Source organism: Vulpes vulpes, chromosome 4 (genome assembly GCF_048418805.1).
Source record: "Vulpes vulpes isolate BD-2025 chromosome 4, VulVul3, whole genome shotgun sequence".
Lineage (NCBI taxonomy): Eukaryota > Metazoa > Chordata > Mammalia > Carnivora > Canidae > Vulpes > Vulpes vulpes.
The window spans coordinates 73,804,290-73,826,921 of NC_132783.1; the positions used below are offsets into that span (position 1 = coordinate 73,804,290).

At 33.4% G+C, this 22,632-nt stretch overlaps 1 protein-coding gene across 4 annotated transcripts in view; it reads right to left on the minus strand.

Annotated features, from left to right (window-relative positions):
- The window catches only part of RTKN2 (rhotekin 2), a 139,078-nt gene that overhangs the window by 24,736 nt on the left and 91,710 nt on the right, over positions 1–22,632 (minus strand). For all 4 annotated transcript variants that reach the window (XM_072756125.1, XM_026013581.2, XM_072756127.1 and 1 more), the window contains 4 exons: positions 21,434–21,487; positions 19,993–20,110; positions 17,402–17,584; positions 7,764–7,858 (listed from right to left, as the gene is read on the minus strand). In XM_072756125.1, coding sequence (XP_072612226.1) covers positions 7,764–7,858; positions 17,402–17,584; positions 19,993–20,110; positions 21,434–21,487 — 450 coding nt within the window. The remainder of the gene's footprint in view (positions 1–7,763; positions 7,859–17,401; positions 17,585–19,992; positions 20,111–21,433; positions 21,488–22,632) is intronic.

The following is a 22,632-nucleotide window of genomic DNA, read 5'->3' on the forward strand; positions in this document are numbered from 1 at the left end:
TTTCTTTAATGTAGTGGGTAGGTAAGAATAGAGCCTTCAGGGATCCCTGGGTGGCGCAGCGGTTTGGCGCCTGCCTTTGGCCCAGGGCGCGATCCTGGAGACCTGGGATCAAATCCCATGTCAGGCTCCCGGTGCATGGAGCCTGCTTCTCCCTCTACCTGTGTCTCTGCCTCTCTCTCTCTCTGTGTGTGACTATCATAAATAACTAAAAAAAAAAAAAAAAAAAATAGAGCCTTCACATCTGCATGGAAGGAAAGTATTGCATAATTTCATGTATTAGAGTATAAATAAAAGCAACATACGGCCCTTTGCCCACACTAAACCAAACAAAAATGATTTTCAAAGTTTTTACTGCATCCCTGTTGGTAGTGCCTATAAAATGGCTAACCACTGCCTGTTACTATTATTGAACAAAAAGTCTTAATAACTCTGGAAAATAAAACATTTTTAGGTAAAAATACAATTATATAATATATAGATGCCATGCCAAGGTTTGGTACATCAGTTATATGAAAAAGACCAGGCAAAATGAAGTATACAAAGTAAAACAAAAAAGTTTTTAACAACCTGCTTGCTCATCATTCTACTATAGAATAGAGCAAAACAAATTGTCTGGAACTATTCAAATCTTTTTTATTAGTATCTTGGAAAAGCTGCTATCTTTCAGAAATAACGAATTTGACCTGGGAGAAATAAATGCATAAATACAATACAGGTGATGATTCTAAAACACATGCATAAATAAATATATGAGAATCTCCTTTCCTAAAATAGGCAGGAAATGAAATAAAAATTCTATAAAAGCAGGCATCTGAGTAATACATCTGAAATCAACTTTATGATTTACAAATTTAAAGTTTGAAAGCAAATTTCTTTATACAGCAATCCCAGATTTATGAATGGCTTATGTTCTAAATATCTGTAAGCTAGTTATTTTTAAGTTAGGATACACTTTCTTAAAAAAATAGAATCATAAATGATGATTAGTTTTTCAGACAAGTTCATGAAGTTTATCCAATCAATAATGTATTTGGAATCTAAATACCACATGTAACAATGCGCATCTCTGGTAAAGTAAGTTTAGATTTCATAGCATGCAAAGTAAAGTAATTTCTTCCTGATTGTAATTCTTTGAAAAGGTTATTGGATTTAGATCTCCTTTTTCTATAGACCTCTTGCCATATTCTACAGTCATCTGTCCTTTCTGACCTAGGTCTCTTTACAGCTCAGGACTCCTGTGGACTGAAGCGTAGGGTCACGGTTGCTTCTCTTGACTTCCTACAAGAAATATGGGATCCAGGCTAGTCATTTCACCTGAGTATCAAGTCTTTGCCTTCTTAGGTAGGAGGGTTGTGAAAATCAAGTAAGATAATGTGTAAATGGCATCTATCATTGTGTCTGTCACATAGTAGCTGCTTCTCATAATTTCCTATTCAGGGCAGTCTCACTCTCAAAACCACACCCTTTACATTTTCAGAGCTGTCTCTGTCCTTGTGCAACATATCTAATCAAAATACTTAATTCTGCTTTTCTAACGAAGGGCGGCATTAGGACAAGATGAAATTAAGCAGGAAGTGAAAAAGCAATTTGACTTCTCACTACTTAAAGATTTTATCTAATTCATTTGTAGTTTCAAATGGGGAACAAAATGGTGTTTAAAAATGACAGCAACAACAAAAACAAAACATAGGCGAGGGAAAGAATCCAGATAACATCTCAGTTCCGTGTGAGTCAATCTCCACAACGTGGTTTCATTGTTTTATAAAAAGCATAAAAATTTCTTGGTGATAAAGATATCGTTTTAGCCTTTCCTTTCAATTATCAAGAATAATAAAATTGAGTTATAAATTTTATAGACACTGACATAACTTTATTTAGATAAACCTGCTGTATTAACATAGATTTATAGTAATGAATAAACTAATGTATAAAATTTTCTTTAAATTATAATATTTCGTTTTCAAAATATGAATGATTCCCAAAGTTTTAATTTACATAATTTATACTCCTAGGAATATACATATTACATAAAGAGGCACATAGGTTACATTTCTTACATTTTTTTCTGTGGAGTCTACAAGTTCCAATGTTAACAGTTTTGTCAACTTTAAGCACAAGTCTTTTCACAGTCTTTAATGTTAGTTTGTATTGTGTTTCTCTAAAACAGAGCCATAACACACAATTCCCATGCTGATCTGCCCATGAGCATTTTATTAAGTAAGAATCTAGGAATATCTTATAGAACACTTAAGACAACTGAGGAATCACTGCTAAAATTAATGCTTCATTTATGAATTATGTTCCTTTCCACAACTTTTCAGATGATTTGGTTGAAAGAATGGAGCCTTTCATCATCAATTCCATTATTCACACATCAATAGTATTTTGAGTCTTTAGGTGCTTTAGCAGTCCTCATCCCTGACCAGAAAGCATAGCAGAAAGAGCACAGCCTGTCCTGGATTATTTAAAGTCTGACTCACCCACTTGCTAGCTACATGATCTAGCATGTTATGTTCTCTAGGCTGCAATTCACCCATCTGTAAAATGTAAATGACAATACAATGAGGAACTTGTGAAGGTCACAGAGCGGGCCAGTGGTAGAACTAGAATATGAGTCCAAGGCGGAGAGCTCCACAGTCCACACTATTAATCACTTAATTGTAATGCTTCTTTATAGATACATCTCACAGATTCTAGGAATGAACACTGCTGAAAATGTTTTTTTATTCATTTACATTTTATTGTGGTAAGAACACCTAACAGGAGGCCTATCCTCTTAATAAGTGCACAATACAGTACTGTTAACAATAGGCAATGCATTATATAGCAGATCTCCAGAACTTATCCACCTTACATACCTGAAATTTTATATCTGTTAACTAGCAACTCCTTCTTTCCCCTAGTAACTGACATTCTATTCTTTGTCTCTATGAATTTGACTACTTTAGATACCTCATATCAGTGGAATCCTGCAGTATTTGTCCTGTGACTGGCTACTGTAGTTAGCATGTCTTTAAGGTGCATTCATGTTGTCACATACTGCAGAATTTTTTTAAAGACTAAACAATATTTCACAGAACAGTGTCTGACACATATTTTTTTGTGTGTTCCAGTAAAATTTATTTACAAAAATAGGCTGCAGGATAGATTGGGTCAAAGGATTGTAATTTGCCAACCACTGTCTTTATCCTTGATGACACTTAGTAAATGACCTGGCTGCCTGAGGGAACTATGGTCCATTCTGCTCCTCTGTGATATGGAAACCTCTAAGTCTGGTGCTTTGCTGAGTTGTACATGGGTGCAGAACAGGACACTATGTATGGGGATTTCTGACCAAGTAGTGGATGCAGAGGCCAGAATGTGAGGGCCATAACTGGAATACATAGAGCCTCCTTCTTTATAAGAAACATCAATAGATTTATTCCAGATCAGGCCCAACCCTCCTACCCCATACACACATGGTCCCTGGGTGGGCACTATCCTTACTGGACCCTTAGAAGCCTTATGCTGTGACCTGACCACCAGCTCCTCCCTGGTGATGGCCCAATTGTAGCTCTTCGGCAAGTCGGACATATGATGGCAATGTTGATAATTCTAGAGAACTGACACATATGAAATGACCATAAACTCCATCTGCTAGATTTTCTCATAAAATTGATAATGCTAATACAATTACAGACTTTAAGTGTTGGTGATGCAGGGCTAAATTGTTCAGACCAATCTTCCCACTGAAAACTACTGAAAATGCTGAATAAAATAGATTTAAAAATTCTTCCCAGAACAACAAAGAAGTAATAAGACCATAAGAAATTACCACAACAAATCTGATACATGAGACCCAGTGAGTTAAGTGAGCATAGAAGTTGTGTTTGTGCTGAGAGCATTTGCCCATTTCAGCAAGTCTGAATTTATGATTTAATGATCCTACAAGATGAGGAAGCAGAACAGAAATCAAAGTCTAGGGTCTGAACAATAAAAGTAGTTTAATGGGAGATCCTCCTCATGCTAGGCTGATACCCGGAGGAACTGCCAATAGGGTAGTGGTGAAACAGAAATAATCCAAGCCCAGGATTCTCACTGCCTAGAGATGCGGGATAGGAGGAATCCAGAGAGACTCAGACATGATCCTTGAAAATGGGCCTAGACTAACAGTCCCCCTAGATGCCTGCCAGAAACAAACAGAAACATTAGGCATCAATTTATTCCTGTATATAAACTTTCAATTACAATGACAAACATGTGAAGATAAGCAGACATGCAAGGAATTGAGATATCATGAGAACCACCAGAAAAAAAAAACAAAAGAAATAGACCCAGAAAGACACTGTATATCTGGATTATTAGTCACAGACTATAAAACAGCCATGCATGCTTTTTTACTAAAAATCTAAAAGATAAAATGCAGGAAATACAAAGTTCCAGAGTAAATCTGAAAAAAGTCAAGCAGAACTTCTAGAGCCAAGAACTACAAGAACAGAAATGAAGAACTCTTGGTGTAAGGTTTAACAGCAGATCACACAGAGCTACAGAAAGAATAAAGGAGACAGAAGATAGTTCACAAAACAATCCAGAAAAGCACCAGACAGACAAAAAGATGAAAATATATCATAAAGGGAACAGACACAGAGGATAAAGCCAGAAGGACCGACGCAGGTTTAACAGGAATGCTAGGAGAAAAGCAAGAGAATAGAGTAGAGGCCCTCTAAGTATAAAAGTGAGATTTTTGTCCAGAACTAATGAAAGACACCAATGAGTAATTTAAAGAAATTAAAAGAGTTCCAAAAGCAGCATAAATGAAATAAAATTCTACACTATGTCATAATGAAACTTCAGAAAACTGAAGACAAGGGGAAAATAAAGTTACCTTCACAGGACTGACACACTGACAAATGATTTTCTTCTTCTTTTTTTTTAAGATTTTATTTATTTATTCATGAGAGACACAGAGAGAGAGACAGAGACACAGGCTCCTTGCAGGGAACCTGATGTGGGACTCAATCCCAGCACTCAGGGATCACGCCCTGAGCCGAAGGCAGTTGCCCAACTGCTGAGCCACCCAGGTGTCCCAACAAATAATTTTCAATAGCTAGTAAAAGAAGCCAGAAGATAGTGAAATTATATCTTTAATATTAAAAAAATTGAAATTGTCAAAATCCTTTAGCCTATAAAAGATACCTTTCAAGAATGAAACAAAAGAGTCATCTTTAGGCAAACAAAAGAACAAAGAAATATGATACCAGTGAAACACACTAAAAGAAATTCCAAGTGTGTGTGTGTATATATATATATATATATATATGTATATATATATATATATATACTTCAAGTATAAGGAAAATGATCCCAGATGTAAGGTATAAGATACAAGTAGTACACAGAAACTTACAGGTAAATCTAAATAAATACAAAATGTATAAAACATCTTGTGAAATTTAAAAATCGAATAGAATTATAATATATAACAATAGCACATAGGTCAGAGAAATGGAGTTTAACTGTTCTAAAGTCTTTGCATTGTCTAAGAAAAAGGTAAAACTGTCTTTTAATTTTAGACTTTAATAAGTATGATTAATGACATATCTAGAGGTAATTTCTGCAAGAGGAGAAAAGAATTAAAACTTTACTTAGAACATGGAAAAAGTGAAACGATAAAACTATCAATCCTTAAAAAGAACAAAAAATCCACCATGAAATGGATAAGACCAATAGCAAACAGAGAATATGATGGTAAATTTAAACCCAATTATTTAATATCATATAATATGGTTTATAATCTATTTGGTATTAAATGTAAAATGGCCAAAAATGTGCCATTAAAAAAACCACAAAGATTGTCAAACTGGAGAAAAATTAAAATCCAGGGGCTCCTGGATAGCTCAGTTGGGTTAAGTGTCCAACTCTTAATCTCCGCTCAGGTCTTGATCTCAGAATTGTGAGTTCAAGCCCCACATTGGGCTCCAGCATGGTGCCCCCTTAAAGAAAAAAAAGACTTTGTGTAGCAAATAGCAAAGGCTCAAATAATAAAAAGCAAAAATAGTCATAACTAGGAGAACTAGAAAAATCTACAATCACAGCAGATTTGATCACATCTCTCATAGCAATATAGAGTATATAGACTATAATAATTATTTCTAACAAATAATTAGAATATATAGACAGGCACTGAATAAAGCCACTGGCAAACCTACTGCTAGTATGATAATAAAAAGAGAACGTACAAAAAGGCAGTATCAGGTGGAAAGGAGGGACATCACTACAGATACTGGGGTAATTCAACAAAGCTATCATGAAGAAGTTAATGTTTATTAACTTCAAATTTTATTTATTTTTATTTTTTGAGAGAGAGAGAGAGAGAGAGAGTGTGTGTGTGTGTGTGTGTGTGTGTGTGTGCAAGTGGTGGTGGTGGAAGGAGGAGCATAGGGAGAGAATCTTAAGCAGGTTCCACACTCAACATGGAACCCAACACAGGGCTCAGTCAATCTCATGACCTGAGATTATGACCTGAGCCAAAATCAAGAGTTGGATGCTTAACCAACTGAGCCACCCAGGTGCCCCAATGAACCTCAAATTTTAGATAAAACAGACACATAAGTATAAAAATATAACCTAATAAAACTGACTCAAGAAACAGTAAACCTAAAGACCCTATAACTATTAAAAATAATTGAATAAAAGATAAATAATAGTGATATAATCATACAATGAAATACTATAAGCAATAAAATCTATACACACTGAATAAACAAAACCCAAGTCACTAAGGAGACAATGAGATTTTATCCATATGAAGTTCAAATCACAGAAAACTAAATTATATTATTTAGAGAAGCACACACAAGTGGTATAACCAAAAAACGCAAGGAAGTGAATACCATAAAAATTGGTACACATTTACACCTAGATTAATTAAGAAGTAACATTGGCAGTGTTCTTTCTTGACGTGGAGGTAGTTATAATTATTTGTTGCACTGTACATTTACATGTTAAGAACTTTTCTGTATTTTTAATGTAATGTTTAATGCAAAACTTAAAAAATATTGTTGTAAAGTCATCTATTTCATCAGTAAAGATAGCCATTCATCTTCACAACAATAAGTACGGTAGTATATAATTTTATATATTCTGCTTCAAAAAATGGACAAGAATAAATAACCCAAATTATATTTATGAACTACTCTGCCATCACCACTCTATTTTTCCTCATAGGTAAAATAATCTGGGAGAATGGAGAATGCTCATATTAAATTTTACAAACCTTTCTAATCACTAAGCTCCCTTCTTCACCTTGCTATATTATTTTTTGGGATAAACTACAACTACCAATATCATCCAGAGAGAAAGAGGTTCACATGAATTTAGCCCTACCATCTTTACCCTCTGTTTCTACCACCAGGAGGGTTGGCTTCTCAGTTTCGACTTTAAAACTAAGACAGGTCTTTGACTGCCAACTAGAGGGTTGGTAAAGTAATCAATTTCAAGTCAAAGACAAAGACTCAGTATACACAAAACCTTTCTGTCCTCACTAAGCTAGCCTCACAAACAAGTCTCTGGCAAATGGCATGGAGAAAAGAAAACAATTTTTTTTTCTCTTTTGGGGAAAAGGGATGGACATATTAAGAAAAAGATACCCACAGATTCATGGATGTCTCTATGTTATTTAAGCCAACATTTGATTCAGAGAAGCATATTAAAACTAGAAATAATTACTTGTCACCACGTTATCTATTGACATATGTAATAAGTAAAATATAAACTGTACTCACCATTTCCATTAATAGACAGATTATGGGTCTTAAAGCTATCCTCAGCACTCTCCAAGGTCAAAGTAGCATGAGCTAGCAAATTATATTTTGCACCGCTAATAATAGGGAGAAATAAGACATACTTTAAGTGTATTTTCTACTACATAAAATAATTTAATGTTCAACAATAGAAAATAAACCTGATAAAAAAACAGGCTAAGAACTTGAATAGACATTTCTTCAAAGAAGATATACAAATGACCAATAAAAACAAGAAATATATTCAAGACCAATAAAAACATTTCTCCAAAGAAGATATACAAATGACCAATAAAACATGAGATATGTTCAAACAATCAGTGAGGCAGCTGGGTGGCTCAGTTGGTTGAGCATCCAACACTTAGTTTGGGCTCATATCATTATCTTGGGGTTGTTAGATTGAGCCCCGCATCTGGCTCTGTGCTCAGCAAGGAGTCTGCTTGAGATTCTCTGGGTCTCCTTCTGCCTCTTCCCCCTTAGGCACTCCCCTCTCTTTCTAAAATAAACAAATATTTAAAAATTAAAATTAAAAAAATACAATGAGATACCATTTCACATTCACTGGGATGGCTTTTATTTAAAAAGGGGGGGGGGGACACCTGGGTGGCTCAGTGGTTGAGCATCTGCCTTTGGCTCACATCCTGATCCTAGGGTTCTGGGATCAATTTCCATATCAGGCTCCTGCTTCTGGAAGCCTGCTTCTCCCTATGTCTCTGCTTCTCTCGGTGTATCTCTCATTAATTAAATTAATTAATAAATAATTTATTTATTAATTATTAATAAAAATTTATTTATTAATTATTAATAAAATAAATAATATATAAATAAAATTTAAAAATAATTAAATTAACAGGTAGCCTGCTTCTCCCTATGTCTCTGATTCTCTCGGTGTATCTCTCATTAATAATAAATACAATCTTAAAAAAAAACAGAATAGTAAGTGTTGGCTAGGATGTGGACAAACTAGAACTTTTGTACATTGCTGATGAGAAAGTAAAATGCTGTAGCTACTATGGAAAATGGTATGATGGCTGGTTCCTCAAAAAGTTAGAAATAGAATTAGAAATAGAATTAGAATTCTAGAAATAGAAATAGAATTACCACATGATTCAGCAATTCCACTTCTGGGTACATATACAAAAGAATTTAAAACAGGAACTCAAATGGATATGTGTACACCTGTATAAATCGAAGCATTACTCACAATAGCCAAACAATAGAAGGTCAACTGTCCATTCAAAGGATGAAAGGATAAACAAAATGTGGCACATACATTACAATGGAATATTATTCAGCCTTAAAAGGAAGGAAATTCTGACACAGGCTACAAAATGGATTAACACTAAAGACATTACACTAAGTGATAAGCCAATCATGAAAAGACAAATACTGCTTGATTCCACATGTAAAGACTCTAGAGTGGTCTAATTCATAGAAACAAAAAGTAGAGTTAGAATATGCCAGTGGTTGGATGGAGGGGGAACAGGGTGTTATTTTTTATTGGGTATAGAACTTCAGTTTGGAAAGAGAAAATTAAGTTCTGGGGATGGATGGTGAAGATGGTTGTACAACATTTGTGAATGTACTTAATGCCACTGAACTACATACTTAAAAATGGTTAAAATTGTAAATTTTATATATATTTAACCACAAAAAAGTGAAAAACACATTTAATGTTATAGATGACAGATTATAAACATAAATGAATTATCAACTTAGTGCATTTATCTTTTTATGCTATTTTATCTGAAGAAAATCTCCACGTTATTTGGTTTATCTCACAAATGTTTCTTTGAAAGATCTCCATTTACTCAAAAATATTAACTGAACATCTAACATATTTTAAGTCCTATGCCAGGTGATGGGCATTAATGGTAAATAAGACTCAGTATTATGTTCTGATGCAAGGGGGAGGGAAAACAAAGTTAAGCAGAGGGATGAATAAAATAATGGCATTTGTAAGTTATAATGCAACCTCTACTATGAAACAAAGGGGATAAGAAAACTGAAGACTTGTTAAGCATGAGAAAGAAGAAAAGGGCTAAGGAGTACTGGTGACGATCTCATAAAAGGATGGAACCAAGCAAAGAAAACATTCCAAGCTGAGAGGGCTGAAAGGAGAGCAATGAGGCTGAAGCATAGGGAGCCAAGTGGGAAATATCACCTTAGGACAGAAGGTCAGAGATAAAGACAGGGATTAGAGCCCTCAGACTCTGCTGGGAGCCTTGGAGGAAGAGTGGATTTGATTCAAAGTGTACAGGAAATCATTAGAGAAGGTTAATAAAAAATCAGTGATACAATCTGATTCATATTTACTTCCTGGGAGTAAGAATGAATCTTCTTCTGGTTTACCAACTTCAAAGATTTGGAGTTTTTATACATCATATTGGAAAATGGAGGACTTCATTACTAATTCCACTTTTTTCATTACAGTCCCCTTTATGCTACTTGTGTTAAAATAGCACTCTTGTCAAAGCATCTAAAAATTCTGATGCTAAATTTCATATCCTGGTACTTTGTGGTGATAAAACATGAATTCTCATTCAAAAATAATTCTATTTTCTGTGCTAGTAATCTTAATTTTAGTTCAAGACTTTTTCTTGGTTTTATCATTTTTTTTCCAAAATAGTAAAAACCTCAGCATTCAAAACATCAGGAATCATATTAAAATGAGACAGACAGTAATGTAGACAAACTTTGAAAAAGAATAGAGAAGTCTGATGGGAATCTTTATTAATTGTGCCAGGTGATACGTTTCATAAACCTCCTTTGTCTCTTACTAAGTCTTTAATAGAATCTCTACTATAAAGAAAAGTATGTATACATGTAGTAGGTGTGCAATGCATTATTCCCTTAGAGAACACCTGTTGGTTTGTTTTCTTCTCCAGCTTTATTGAGAAATAACTGAAATACTTTACTGCGTAAGTGCAGCATGATGGGCTGATTTATCTTAGGTTTTATTTTTTTTTTATCTTAGGTTTTAATATACAACCACCATAGACTAGTGATATCTCTCAATACCCAATGTCTTTGTCGGTATTTATATAGGAAAATTTATGTTTCTGTCTCTAAAATACAGCAAAAATTTTTTAACAAAATGATGCATGACTACGATCTCAAACTAAATTCCAAATGCAACTGGCATAATGTCAGACTCATATGCAGACTTCTGGAAAAGTTCACTAAGCACCAACAAATTTCCACTGTTGCAAGAGCTAAAGGCACCAGCCTTGTACTCAATGTGTAAGAGAAAAGGAATTATCAGTTCAAAATTATAAAAAGTATTTGATTTGGAATGAAGTATGATTAACTTTTTTCTCTTCTAGATTCTATTTGATTATTTTTGTAATCAAATAATAAATGTGGTGAAGTGGTAGTACAATGGCAATCTCCCATAAAAATCAGAGACATGCAAAGCATTATACCACATATGTACAGTTTAAGGCATTTTGACAAACAATATCTTTTTAAAGATTCACAATAACTATTTGAGGTAGGCAGGGCAAATAATTTGGTCCATATTTTCAGATGAAGAAACTGAAGTTCAGAGAACATAATTGACCTGCCTTGGGCGAGGCAAGTGGTGTATTGGAAGGAGAACCCCACTATACTATACTTACTACCTTTATATTTCATTAAGAAATAGTTTAAAATTATGGTACTTTTTCTGTTAAAAGACAAGTGACTGTATTTTACCACTGCAAGAATTTTGAGTTCAGAGAACATGACTTATTATTAACTTGGAAACCAATGTGCCATATGATTTAACTGCTGAATAATCATTTCTAAGATCATTAAATGAATAAAGAAATGACACCCAATGGCTGAGTATGTCTTTAGTTATGTTTGAACTCTGAATCATCTTTCACACAATCAAAACAGTAACTTCATTGTTCCTTAAACATAAATAACTCATTTATTCCAGACAGGGTTAACATATTTGTTCTATAGCTCCAATCTAATTTAAAATGTAGTATAGTATCTTTTTTAAAAAAAATTAATATACCTTTTTGTCAAATAAATAATCACTCTGAATTTTACCAGCTTTCTTGAAATGATTGTTTAAAATGATGTATATTTACACAGTGCCAAATAGTGTACTAAATAGTTCTCAAGAAGCATAAAATAGTGAACTCAGTTATTAGAGACACTGGGAAAATCTGGCTAAAGGAATTTCAGTAAGTGAAATTCCACAAATAAAATGAATAAATGAATCACATCAGGGAGCATGCTAAAAATTACCAAAAATGTTCACTGTCTTCTTTTGGATCAAACAATACTTTATGATGATATTTCAAGTTACTTCATTTTTAAACCATGACTAATTACAATGCCAATGCTTCCAAAACCAACAATGATCTCACTTTTAAAACATTCCTGTCAGGATAACATTTTCTTACTAAAACATTACACTCATTCCTTTTGGCCAACCCTAATATTGAGTTCCCAACAGTTTAAATCAGCTACATTTTTAAATATCAAATAGACCAATTGTTATAACTTTGGGGTGGGGGGGGGAGATTGGTCCAAAAATGCTATGAAAAAAAAATAAAAATGACTACTTTTAATGGTAGTTAATGTTTTTTTGTCAGAAAGAACAGCTATATTTGGTCACATGCCATATTATTAGGGAAGATATATATGTCCCAAATTTGACCTTTAATTCCCATTTTGGTTGAAAATTAAAAGCTGTACTGGAAATCTTCTCATTGAACAAGATCACTATTGAAACAAACCTGATCTCCTTATGCATTTTGATCATTAGTGCTATCCTCAAACTCCTATCATGGTGCTGAAGCTGTCAGTTAAGGAATTATTAAGAGTCATCCTGGGCTATGAGTTTAACCTAGTATATGCTGGATTCACACCTGAAGCTCAGTAGAATTCAGGTATTAGCAGAACGAATCAGTGAAATGTAAAACATTTTACTCTTCCTTTGATCAACTTTAATTGGTATAAATAAGCAAATGGCATACAAGTTGCATGGGCAATGTTCATAATGAAAATTAATGTTTGGATTCAGGTATAAACCAAGTAGAATAACAAATCTAAATAAGAGAATGAACACTTCAAGATAAATATGCCATTTGTTACTTAAAAGAACTTAATACTGAGGCACCTGAGTGGCTCAGTCAGTAAAGCGTCTGCCTTTATTTAGCTCAGATCATCATCTCAGTGTCCTGGGATGGAGCCCCAATTAGGCTCCCTACTCAGAGGAGAGTCTGCTTCTCCCTTTGGGCCTCTCTCCCAACCCCCACTCATGCTCTCTCTCTCTTGCTGTCAAATAAACAAATAAAATCTTTTAAAAATGACAAGAACTTAATACAAATACTGCTACGCTAAAATATTCCTCCAGGCTTCAAAGAGGAACATGGGTTAAATGCAAGTTCTAATATCACTCAGATTATCTTCTTTGAAATTATAAGCAATGGTTTTATATTTTAAAATATCTGTCTATATTTTATAATCCTATCTTGTTTTTAAATTGCAGTACTTAAGCATGAGTTTGAAAAAAAGTTAAGGAAAAGCACTAGTCTCAGAAAAGTAAAAATAGTAACAATAATGGCAAGAACTTAATGATTAAATACTGCTTTTATTTTTTCCAATTATTAATTTTTTAGGAACCTCCATACTGTTTTCCATACTGGTTGCACCAATTTACATTCCCACCAACAGTGCATGAGGGTTCCGCCTTTCTCCACATGCTCACCAACATTTATTTCTTATCCTTTTTTGGATAACAGTCATTCTAACAGTTATGAAGTGGTAGCTCACTGTGGTGTTGATTTGCATTTCCCTGATGATTTTTGATGCTGACCACGATTCTTTTCATGTTTCTGTTGGCCATCAGTATGTCTTCTTTGGAACAATGTCTATTCAGATCCTCTGCCTATATTTTAATTGGATTCTTTTTTGCTATTAAGTTCTAAGAGTTCTTAATGTATATGAATATTAACCCCTTAACAAATAGACGATTTGAAAATATCTTGTCTCATTCAGTAGGCTGCCTGTTCATTTTGTTGATAATTTCCTTCACTGTGCAGAAGCTTTCTAGCTTCATGTAACAATTCTACTACTGGGCATTTATTTGAAGAAAATGAAAACACTATTTCAAAAAGACAGTGTATGCATCCCTATGTTCCCTATAGCATTATTTATAATAACCAAGATATGGAAACAACCTAAGAATCCACTAATGGATGAATAAAGAAGATGTGATATGTTTATGTAGTAGATGACTACTCAGTCATAATAAAAAAGAATGAAATCTTGCTTTTTGCAAAAATATGAATGGACCATGAGGATATCAAGTGAAATATGTCAGACAGAAAAAGACAATACCATATGATTTCACTTATATGTGGAATTAAAAAACAAAATAAGCAAAACAGAACTAATAAATATAGAAAACAGATTGGTGCCTGTCAGAGGGGAGGTGTGTTGGGGGGGGGGTAGGCAAAATAGGCAAAGGGAGTCAAGAGGTACATCCAATCATAAAATAAATAAATTATGAGTATGTAATTTACAGCATGATGACTATAGTCAATCATATTGAATTAAATACCTGAAAGCTGCTAAGAGAGTAAATCTTAAAAGATCTCATCATAAGAAAAAAATCTTTAACTTTGTACAGTGAGCTAGTTACTAGGCACCATAACTAGACTTATTGTAGCAATCCTTTCTCAGTGTATACGAAACTGAATAGTTATGTTGCACACTTGAAGCTAATATGTTACTTGTTAATTTATATCTGAATTTTTAAAATGCTTACTACACACCAAGTTTAGGATTTATCTTTTTGGGTTTTTTTAAATTTTTATTTATTCATGAGAAACAGAGAGAGAGAGGGGGGCAAAGACATAGGCAGAGAGAGAAGCAGGCTCCATGCAGGGAGCCAGCCCCATGTGGGACCCAATCCTGGAACTCCAGGATCACGCCTTGGGCTAAAGACAGATGCTCAACTACTGAGCCACTGAGGCATCCCCGATTTATCTTTTTTGAATCTCATAATGAGCCTATGGAGTTAGATATTACATTATTATTATTCCCATTTTACAGAAGGAAAAGAGAAGACACAAGAGTAAATTACTCTGCCCTGGGTCACACAAATAATACATGACAGGATAAAAATTAAGTACTCACTGCAAAATAATGATATTTTAAAATGAGGTCTGAGGCTCACTCCTTTTTTAATAAGCTTTAAGGTGTATGAAACCCTAGAAATGTCTGTAAGGAGGCTCCTAATAAATGATTGTGTCTAAGCATCTTTACCTTTCATATGAGAAAACTGAGACCCAGGGAATAATGTCACTTGCCCAGAACATTAATGGTCCTGTCATTGTTTTGAATAAAGCAAAATAAATTTTGCTGCTTAAAAAAGTTTTAGAACTACTAAACTCTGTAGTAAATTCTTGACATCTCTTAATCTAGAAAAAGAAGGCCTTAATTCTAAAGGAAGAAAATGAATGGGTCCCTTATCTACTTTTTAATGATATTTATACGAGGAAAGACTTAACATCTTTGTAACTATTTTTCAGTGGAAAATGGGGGGAAAAAACCCATCCATTGGATTGTGACATGGATTTATGACTCATAAACTGCATTTTTTTAAAAATAAAAAGGGTCTGAAAACTATATTATAAATAGCTAGGGCTAAGTATTGCTTCATGAAATCTCTCTGCTTATGCTGCTGCAAACTCAGTCATGATGTAAAATGTGTTTCTTAGCATAGGCCTCAATCAAAAGAGACTGAACTATAATGCTAGAATCCCAAGATATTTCCCATACGTAATGTATCTGACATGAAGAGTTATTTAATTATGTTCTGATGATTGACATTTCCAGGGTGTATATACCTGAAATATTTTGCTTTCTGTAATTCTAGTCAAGTTATCGACATGCTGAAGAGCCAACTCTACCAAGACATGCAAAGAAATTCTAAGAATGTGGACTGATCAACAGTTTTCCCAAGAAACATAAACATAAAACTATTTGTGAAGTAACAAACACAATGTTTAAAGAAAATATCTGAAAGAAACCAGGGCTCCTCGAAGAAATGGTGATTCCAAGTCTGGGCAGAAAAATAAAAGATGAATGTGGAACAGCTGGTGTCAGAAAGTAAAGAAGCTTTCAGAGATTAGGTTGTGTCAAAAGCTACAGGAGTCAGTTGAAAGGGTTCCCCCTGATCAAAGATGGGACAACTTGGCTTCAAAGAGAATAATAACTATAACAGATTGAAACACAAACATATACAAAAATTCAAGAGTTCAAATAAGAGAAAACACTGATTACCTCCATGGTTGCTAGGATATCAACTCATTATTCTAAAACTGGGTAAGTAAAAGAAGCTAGCATTTTTTTCTCCCTTTCCTCCATCAATTTTTCCCAATTATATCCACAGTTCATGAAGGAAAAGTCTTTCCTGAGAAAATTCAAAGTTTAAAAACATATGCATGACAAACTTAGAAAGTCACCAAATTATAATCCCTAATGAAATAATTATCAACAATGGCTGCTAAAACCATTAGATGAAACATTGATAAAGAACTTTATAATGGATGAATTAGGCTGGCAACACCTGAACCCACTGCACAATTTTAATAAAACTGTAAGTGGGACAAGGCCTCCTAATGGAGACAGTAGGACGTACCTAAAATTATTTTTTTAAGATTTATTTATTTATTTATTTATTTATTTATTTATTTATGAGAGAGAGAGAGAGAGAGAGAGGCAGAGACATAGGCAGAGGGAGAAGCAGGCTCCATGCTGGGAGCCCGACGTGGGACTCGATCCCAGGACTCCAGGATCGCACCCTGAGCCAAAGGCAGGCACTTAAACCGCTGAGCCACCCAGGGATCCCCAGTACCTAAAATTAATATGAAGTATTATTACCTAAAAAAGAACCTGAATCAAATCAGTCCTCCTAATCTAACTACCAGTTGTAGGAAACACAGGAGATAGAAAAAGATGTTTAAAAAGAAAGACAAAGATGGCATTAGCTAAATCTAAAATATGGGAAATTCTGCAATATCTGATTTCTTCCAAAAACAGGACAAAAAAAAAGTAGAAGGGAAATCATTAAAGACTAAGAAACTTAAAAAGACTCACTTAAGCACACTGTAGACCTTATTTGGATCCTGATTTGCACAAACAAATTACAAGAGGACATTTTCATAATGGGGACAATTTGAATATGGACTGGATATCAGATGATATTACGGATTTATTTTTTATTTTGTTAGACATGATAATGGTAAAGAAGTTTTGTTATAAAGATATAAAATATTTTTAAAAATCTGTAAGAATAACGCATGACATATATAGAAATCCAGTTAGTAGACTGACAGGCAGTAAGTAGTTTGACAGTCCCTTTTTAAGAAAAATATTTCAGCTTTGTGGTAGATACTGGAATTCCAAATCACTAAAATACACTGTCCCTCAACTTCCTACTTTCAAAGGAAGGTATTAAGGAGACCTCAACTGGATAAATGTGTTTTGTTTCTGCTTCAGGATGCTTTTTCCATTTAAAATGTAAACTTAAACTCCACATACAATACTTTAAAATGTCACAGATATATAGTAATCCTATGTCACTATAAATGCTGTATTAAAAAACTTACGAAATGGACGAACATGTTTCATGATCTTCTTGAAGCATCAAATTTATTTTCTTCCCTGTTGCTTTACTTATAGATGTCTTCAATTTCTTAGCTAGTTTTTTGGGTGTGTTGGTTATGGAAGAGTCTTCTATACAGCAGCTATATACTTCCACCTTTACCTGAAAGTCTGGCCCTGCTTCATTACTAAAATCAAGAGCATTCACAACATTAGAAATTTAACTCAGCAGAAAATAAAATTGGAACATCCTTTGGTGTTTTCATAACATTTAAAATCACAATTTGAAATGTTCATGTTAATATATGTTAATGAGTCAGAATCTCCCCCTGTTTAGTATCTAAAGGACCAGAGAGAGTCCTAGCAACTTCCAGAGCTACCAGCTTCTAAAGTAGGGCCATGTTAACACAAAGCAACCAATATATGCAGGCACAGTCCTAAAGAAAAAGAATAATGCCCTCTGGTCATCTTGTTGCCAGTGCTATTTCCTGTTGTCCTGTCTTCAGTTACACCTCTTTTTAAGGTATTTATATAATATGTGTGATTTCCTGAAATAACTATTCCTCCAAAAGGGAAAGACTTAAAAATCAAAAAAGGAAAGAAAACATAAAAGGATTCTTCTGTTGCAAACTTCAGTATTCATTTCTTTTTCAATAAAGAGTCACAGTCCAACCACTACCACGTCCTCCCCACCCCACCCTACCTTTGTTCCCAATAACTCTAAAATAATGCTGCACTGTTTGGTTATCTAGGGGAAAACAAACATACAAGCAAGAAACAATACAAAGAGCTATACTGCAAGGCAGGAACTTCTTGAGGGAGAGTGCTGCTTTGGTGGTCTCTAATTCTTAACCTTGCATAAAAGGTATTCAATACACTATTATACTCATATGCAAAAATTCTGCACTTTTAGCAAATGCTAAGCTTGGCTTTGCCCTTTTTTAGACACAATGAACTACCTTTACCATAAAAGATTGTGGTGGTGTTACTAACAATAAAAGTTACTTAAAACCACAAGAGAGGTCCATCAGCAGTAGATGTTGCCTTAGATGGAAGATCCGTCAGTCTCAGAGATTTTAAATGGCCAATCTATACTTTGGATACATCCAAGAAATAACTCCCAGATATTTTTATAGTTTACTTGGCAACCTTTAAACATACAGTATTCTTGGTAATGACTAACAAATGTCAATATTTAGAGAAAAACCAGAGATTCATAAATATTGAATACTTATTAAAAACAATTGTAACAAAAGCACATTTTTAAACAACATTTAGAACATTTGTCAGCAGTTATTTTTGGAACAATTTAAAATATTTACAGAATTTTTCAAAAATTATAAATCATGTGTTGTCTTCCCAAGTAACTTGCATTGTTCATTCAATGAAAAAAAATTTATGATTTTGTCTTTGTGGTAAAAACAAACGATAGCAAAGTGATGTGAAGAAAAGAGCCCATTAATAAGGATGATTTTGGTAGAAAAAAATGCACTAGCAAAAGTTGATTATGGAGATAAATGTAGTTGGATAAGCAAGAAAAATTATTCTTTACCGTCTCAACTATGTAAGTATTTGGTAATATATTCTGAGGATCCTAAATAAATTCCTTTGGTCCGATAGTTTGTAAGAAGGCCTACACAACTGCTAATAACTCAGAGCAATGCATTTTATTTTTCCATGCTACACAATTATTTATGGGACACTGGACAGAAGCCACAAAACATGGTTTGCAATAGTTTTTCTAATGTTATGTGAGTGGCAAAATTACTCTCAAAACTCAACTGTTTAGCTCCATAGCTGAAAATGGAAAAAAAAACATGTACGTTCAATTTTATTTTAATAGTTAAGTAGCTATTAATATTTAGGTATGAAGACAGTGTTTTTGAAACCCTGAAAGAAATACAAGTCACACACTGATTTAGGCCAATAGAACCTTTGAAAGAGGCCAGGAAAAACTTATGTTAGTTAAAAATGATTTCTATGGCTACCTGAGGAGTTCCTTCTGGTTCTGCATTATGACCACAATAAAATGAGCCTGTAAAAGAGCAGGGGCAATAAAAACAGCCCTAAGGATCACCCAATTTTTTATTGTTTTGGAGTACATGAAAGAAGTACACCATAAGAAAAAGAACATCTCGAAATTTTACCAAAGTGCTTTCCCTATGGTACATTATTTCAGGACTATCTTATAAACAAAGTTGTTATAACTATTTTAGTATTTCTGTAACTAAATACCCTATATGAGATGTAAGAACCTATTTTATGCCCAGATCCACTCCATATAAAATAATGTTATGAGATTCCATTGTATTCATAGCTTGGTTAATAATAAACTACAAATGTTTACAAAAATTTCTCATATCCAAGGAGTCAAATATTTACTACCAATATTACATGATTTCCACTTTATTTTACACTGAAAAATTTCAAATGCAAAAATGGGCTTCTTTTGAATAAAGTAATTTTCAGAATCAATTTAAACATTTAAAGATCTTAATGTTCAAAACTAATCCAAAACCCTCAATAATTTTGTCTTCCTTTAAATTATTTTCTGAAGACTTTTTTTTTAATTCTCTGAAGACTTAAACATACTTACAATATAGTTACATTTTCAAAACATATATCTGTGATTGTTTTATCCACAATCATCATGTCAGTATCAAAAACTTCGGCTCCCATTTTGAATAAACAGAAAATGGCATAGTGCTGTGATCCTAGGGGAAAAACAATGATCCATGAGATGAATCATGCCTACATTATGTTAAAATCTACTTGAAAATGACAAATTAGTTCAAATATTTGTTAATAGGCTCTTGTTTTCATACATGTTACACTGTAATCCTTAACTTTTTATAGGGACTGTTCTGTCAGTATATGTCCACATCCTTCCCAACCAGAACAAAGCAATTAAACCAAGGAGTATCAAAAAATAAAGTTGAAGATATTGGCCTCTCAGTAGCCTAAAGTAAGCCTCACATTCATAAATTTTATTCCTAGAAAACTCTCTAAGCTTTCATTAGTATCCATTTTATTATTGTGTATATACTATTACCTCTCTCATTTTGGTTTCCAAACCTATTTAAGAAGAAGTTTTCTATTATAAGAGGTTAGGAGCAGACACGTTAACAACAGCAAAACATTTTCCACCAAACTGACAGCAGGGGAGGAAACCACAAAAACAATAAAAAGTAGATATGCGAACACAAAAAACATAACTGCTGAGCCTTTTAATTTGGTGATGTTTTTTAAAAGTATTGGGTGAGTAAAGGGCTAAAACCTCATTATTGAGAAAATGTAGCTCTTCAGAAAAACTTATTCTCTATAGTAATCAGAAAGATATGCTTAATCCCCACATGTATTCCTTTGTAAAGTAAATTATATTTCCTAATTGAATAACAAATATACTAACCTGATTTTGGATTCTTCATATAAAACTAATTATGCTCAATATGATTCAATTTTTAAAAGTATGAGGAACAAAGCTATCACAATAGACAAGAAAGATAAAGGATTATCATATCTTTTCCGCTTTGCCTCTAACAGCTAGAAATCATTTAAGGTTAATTTCTATGACCTAAGCATTACATGGATTTGTGAAGACTATATAAAGCCATAAAATGCTAAAGGGGAAAAAAATCAGATTGAGGTAAAAATCTTTCCCTCTTATACCCTGCTAAATAATCTGAAGTAACAAAACAAGGCAAAAAAGATCTCCCGGATTCTGGTCAAAAAGAAATGCTGCCTTCAACATTTTCTTTTGTTGCACACTTCCCTTCCCCACAACCTGTTACTTTCCTTGTATAGGTTCCAATCAACAACTAAAAGTACATTAGATAGGCATTATCTTAATTAATATCAAGTAATTACAACATATTTGTACTAAAACTGGAGAAAACACAGTTCAGCAAGATATTGTTTATTCTGCCAAATGACATCAATTTATTTCAATGTGGAAGCAGCTTTTTCCCCCCAATAATCACAAATTTACTATATACTTTAAAGAAAACATTTCAAATATAAATTAAAATTGTACGTACGTTCCTTATTGCTGAAGTGATCAGAGTCTTTCCACATTAGTGGTATTCGAATATCTATGAAGAAAGGGAAAAAGAAATGACAGGTAATAATCTTGATAAGTTTCATTTCTTAGAGTGAAATGAACCTCTGAATTCCATAATGGATTCTGACTATTAAAGCCAATATAAAATTTATCATTTAAGTATTCTAACCCAGGCAATATTTTCTCAAAAATTGCCTAGACTAGGAATATAAAATCTGTTAAGTTATTTAAATAATTTACCAAAAACTCTATCAACTATTATTCAACAAATTATTAAGTAAGGTCTGTAATTAGCTTATGCCACAACATTTTCATTTTGTGATTTATGTTTTTGAAATAGATGAAATTGTTGAATTTCTATTTGGGGTAAGCAGTAGCAACTAATGTAAATACATTTCAAAATCAGAAAATAATAGGTAGAAAGGACGTCAGGACTTCCACTCTGCAAACTTTAAAGATGAAGAAAAGTGACTTGTCTAAGATCATTGTTCATGACAAACAGATACAAACTCTTTCCATTAAGAAGATTTAACTGGTCTAGGAAAGAATTTTCAGATCTTTATATATTCATGTTACAAACTACAGCATTTCCCTTAAGAAATAAAACTGAAAAGAGTAATACATTCCTTCTTTGAGACCAAGAAAAGGGTATATGTTTTAAAGGAGACAGAAATGTATTTTCTCTCATTCATATATTCTTCAAACTTTAAAATAATTGTTTTAATGATCTATTCTAGATGTTAATCTAGATCTTTGACACAGTCAAAATTTTTCCTTCATTATTCCCTTTAAATACGAGATTAACAATTTTCCTCTGATATTCTAATGGTATCTATATATTTTCTTTTTTTAAAGATTTTATTTATTTATTCATGAGAGACACAGAGAGAGAGAGAGAGGCAGAGAGAGACATAGGCAGAGGGAGAAGCAGGCTCCATGCAAGGAGCCTGATGCAGAACTCGATCCCTGGACCCCAGTATCATGCCCTGAGCCCAAGGCAACTGCTCAACTGCTGAGCCACCCAGACATTCCAGTATCTATACATTTTCAAAGAGAATCAAAGTTCTACCAAGTAGATTAAGATGTATGAATTACAGCATAACACAATACAGTAGAAAGTTCAATGATAAAGTGAAATTAGTTTTACTTTTTTTAAAATTTTTTTGAAATCAGTTT